Raw genomic sequence first — 4,525 nt, 5'->3', positions numbered from 1 at the left:
GTGTCGACTAACCGGCAAAATACCGGAAGTGGCGCATTTCACATTATTAGTCTGTTTTCCCAGGCTGCATGATATATTAGACCCATTTAAAAATCATAATTAAGCATAATTGTGAATAAACGCTACGATTTAATTAAATAATTATATGCAATGCCGTTCTAATACAGTATATGCGCTTTAATTATTTGCATGCAAATAGGTTAAGTACATGCATCACACAGCGGCTCTGCTCACAGTAGTTCCACAGGAACTGTTATCATTTACATGTGTGGAGCATCTCAAACTCCATCTCTGCATGTTGTTGTGAGTTTGGGTTTATTATAACATTCATCTGGGAACGCAACATGCGCCATTTCATCAGATTTGTAAGGTAAATCATTTATAAATCTACGCAAACTCAGGACTATAATACTGAACTTTGATTTCAGTGATTTGGACTATGAGATGGACACTTGCTTCTTGCACTTTATGTTGCACTTTACTTTTTTACTTTTGGATTTCATTTGGTTTAATGAAATATAGTTTAATAAAATATTCTTAAGTAAAATTGTTGATTTTTTGTGCGGGAAATTAATCGTTTAGATTAATCGATAAATTAGTCGATAGATTAATCGAAATAAAAATAGTCGTTAGTGGCAGCCCTATGTTAAATACACATTAACTTAACTATAACACAATTTAAAAGGTGCCAGTGTAATATAAGTGAATTTTGACCAGCTCTTAGACACTCTTGATCATAAGTATCTGTTCTGTATTGTACTTCTCTCTTGCAGTTAGGCTAATCTTCCGCTGAAGCAAAACGGTGAGAGAACAGAGATCAGGTTGCATTAGACTAGATCATATCTCAAAATTTCATAATGTAAAGGTGTAAAGTAGCACCTTCATGGATGAACACTCTACTAAACAAGCAAAATGAAAGCTAAAACGGAGTAAAGGTAACTGCCCAGCACACAATATCACTCATACCTTTTTGAGGCTGTATCCGGCGTGGAATATGATGGGAGGTAGCAGAATGTTGAAAAACACCTCTGGGTCAAAGGTCAACTGCAATAAAAAAATTTGATTGTTACAAACAAATGTTTATAATAGATAAAATGCGTAAACTGTATAAAATAAACAAATGTTATTAATCTTGTTAAAGACCTCATGAATAGTTTGAAATTGCAATTGCTAATCCTGTGTTGATGCATTTTCAATTGAAAAAGGAAGTTGTGGTGAGACATTTTTAGAACTTGTCTTTTTAAGTTTAAACGACAAACTTTAGGAGGATGCTGATCTGTCATAACCATATGCTTTCAAGTTATATATTTATTATTCATTTATGTCTGTTTGCTGTTCAGTAGCAGGGGATTTAATTTCTTTATAATAACTTTTGAGTTTCTTTATTCTGTTAAACTTAAAAGAGGATATTTTGAATAGTGTGCGTAACCAAGTTGTTGTTGGTCCCTTTTGACTTCCATAGTATAGAAAAAAATGCTATGGAAGTCAATGAGGACCAAAACTGTTTGGTTACCCACTTACTTCAAAACATCTTCTTTTGAGTTCAACAGAAGAAAGAGTCTCATACAGGTTTGGAACAACTTGAAGGTGATTAAATGATAATAGATCATAGATAATTTTGGGTGAACTATCCCCTTAAGCTAATTAATATGGACAAAAAATTCAGGGAGCCTTAAAGACTGGACCTTGCTACCGCCTTAGGAAATGTTAAGTCTAAAACATCTGCACAGCCGTGTTAATATTATTTATATACTATCATAGTATTTATTAATATTTTGATGTAGATTTTATTTTTATACCTTCATTTTTGTGCTGTTTATATATATATATATATATATATACAGTGGGTACGGAAAGTATTCAGACCCCCTTAAATTTTTCACTCTTTGTTATATTGCAGCCATTTGCTGTTGCTTACATTTGTAATCTAAATTTACCTTTAATAATGGTTAAGTGCACAATGACTTTGACTTGTAAACAAAATAAACTGTTCAAATACTACACACACACACACACACACACACACACAGTTTATTCTGCCCTATATATATATATATGTTTATTCTGCCCTATATATATATATATATATATATAGTTTTCATTTATTTTCATTCCAGTTTTAGTACTTCAACTTATTTTGGTTTGTTTACAAGGCAACATTTCTCATTTAAATTTTTTTTTTCTTCAAGATTTTAATGTGCAAGTTTTTCATTTAATATTAATATTTTATTTTATTTCAGCCTTATTTCAACTAACAAAATAATTTTTATTCATTTTAGATAACACTGCTGCACAGGTGACAGAAATTAAACCTCATAATGAAATTTCTTCCTCTGACAAACCTCTGCTGCAGGTTTATCAGAAGTGTGTGCATACGTGTGTATGTATACCGCTGCTGACGTACCTTGCGCAACATGTCATTCTGCTCCACACTATGGATTTCTCTAAGGTTGATCTCCCCTTTGAGTGTGTACTCAAAGAACTTTCCGCTAACGTTGAGGAGCACCGTGCTGACAGGACCCGCCTGCAGGGTGCAACTCGGAGGAGTTTTATTATGGTAACTGGTGGAGGGGATGCCATACCGCAAAATAACACCCACCAACAGACCTGTTCGACACACAGAAGATAAACCACTCACATACACATTCAATACATTGGCTTAGTTTGTGAAAAAGGAAACCTCTTTGGAAACAACCCATTTTTGCTGTGGCACAGAAATGACACTTCTTTCCTTAAAAACACAGTATAAGCATATTGGTTTGTGTGTGATGACAGGGTGTAGAGATGAGAGCCTGCTGTGTCAAATCTGTTGGAGGGTATTTCCATACGAATGAAGTGCCAGAGGAAGTCAACAGCACACACAGCATGGGCTACAGAAACAAGAACAGAGGCAAAAAACACCATAACCGAACAACCTCCTGCTAAAATCAGGCAAAATACACTACTTTAAATCAATGCTAGGTCTAGACAGTACTGCTTTGATGGGGAAAATCTGCAGATTTCTGTTGAATGGAGTCAAATACAGTGAAATGTGTTAAATGTGCTGTAGACTACATACTCCAAGAATAAAGGTCCAAAAACTTTACCTTTAGGGATACAACAGCCCATCTCTGGGGCAGCACCCTTAAAGGGACAACTTTGTACCTTATCTACCCCTAAAAGTTTCATAGTAGTACTTTAGATGTACATTTTACTACTAAGGAAATAATATGCACCTTTAAGGGGTTGATAAGGTGCCCTTTAATACCCCATTAAAGGTGCTGCCCCAGTGACCCAGCTACTATACCCCTAAAGATAAATTTACCCATGGTAAACCCACATGGTACCCAAATGTAAAGCTATTAACTTGGCTTTGTTCACAGGCAGCAAAAATTGTAATATGTCAGATTTAGCTAACAGAAACAAAATAAATGGTACAAAGCAAAATTAAATTGGCCACAATTTCAATGAATTAACATGCAAGGGATGGGGATATGTAGAATTAATATGTGCCCAATACTGTAATCCAGAAATCTTAGAAAATACACTGCATGTAAAAAGATTCACAATCCAGAGCCAGGATCCAGTGCCAGGGAGTTAAGAATTGGCAGGTTAGCATGAACCAGTTAGCTTAGCAGTTAACCCTGCTGGTACACTGTAACTGCCCTCAAACAGTTCAAGGATACAAAAAAAAACAAACAAAAAAAAACATACTTTGCTGAACAATATAGCTAAGGAACAGGAATACAATCCCTTTTATTTAATCCAGAATATTTTTTAAATGCTGCTAACCAGTTAACAAAGTTGCTATATTCTGAATGTTTTTCTTGAAGCTAAAGAATTTTTCAAACTATATTTGTCACACTACTTTCAGAATTGCACCACTTCCTGTTGCCCGAATGTTTTATTTGGCTTTACGCACTTATGAGGGGAAGAGTTCACATGTTCACAAGAGTTTCACATGTCCGGTGCTAGCCTGTGTAGACCACGACAAATTCTGTGGCAAGAAGGCAGTGCTATCTATCAAACATCATTCGTCCTTATTCTTGTATATTTTATCAAAAGTGCAAAAAAACTGCATCTGTTTCTGAAAATAATAATAATAATGATAATATACACATCATGACATAATTTTCTTGTAGTTTCACAGTCATAAGTCACATGGCATTCACAGCTCAGGTGACTGGAAGGAGAAGAAATTAAAAATGGTGTAAGATTCTATTAATCATGTTTTCTTAAGAAAAGCATCTCCTATTTCAGTGTAACAGCAAGACTAATGTCTGCAGTGAAACTGGATTAGAGGGGAGAGGTCTAAATGCACATGGGGAGGGGTAATAGTGTGTGTGTGTGTGTGTGTGTGTCTGTGTGTGAGCGAGAGAGAGAGAGTGAGAGTGTGTCTGTGTGTCTGTGTGTGTGTGTGTGCGCGTGTTTGTGAGAAAAGAAAAATAACGACTTTATTCAACAATTCGTCTCCAACCCTGTAGCGCCATTTTGGAGAGTATCCACTGAACGCAAACAGCGTATGTTGTTCTGTGTCAGCCGCACC

At 35.5% G+C, this 4,525-nt stretch overlaps 1 protein-coding gene across 3 annotated transcripts in view; it reads right to left on the bottom strand.

Moving 5' to 3' along the window:
• Nucleotides 1–4,525, bottom strand: part of LOC107753405 (sodium/hydrogen exchanger 7-like) — a 46,023-nt gene that overhangs the window by 37,533 nt on the left and 3,965 nt on the right. For all 3 annotated transcript variants that reach the window (XM_016569538.1, XM_016569539.1, XM_016569540.1), the window contains exons 2-3: nucleotides 2,405–2,607; nucleotides 967–1,044 (exon numbers count right to left, since the gene is read on the bottom strand). In XM_016569538.1, coding sequence (XP_016425024.1) covers nucleotides 967–1,044; nucleotides 2,405–2,607 — 281 coding nt within the window. The remainder of the gene's footprint in view (nucleotides 1–966; nucleotides 1,045–2,404; nucleotides 2,608–4,525) is intronic.

This window comes from Sinocyclocheilus rhinocerous, unplaced genomic scaffold (assembly GCF_001515625.1).
Source record: "Sinocyclocheilus rhinocerous isolate Xijiao unplaced genomic scaffold, SAMN03320098_v1.1 scaffold4913, whole genome shotgun sequence".
Classification (NCBI taxonomy): domain Eukaryota; kingdom Metazoa; phylum Chordata; class Actinopteri; order Cypriniformes; family Cyprinidae; genus Sinocyclocheilus; species Sinocyclocheilus rhinocerous.
This window is presented reverse-complemented; position numbering and strand designations above follow the sequence as displayed.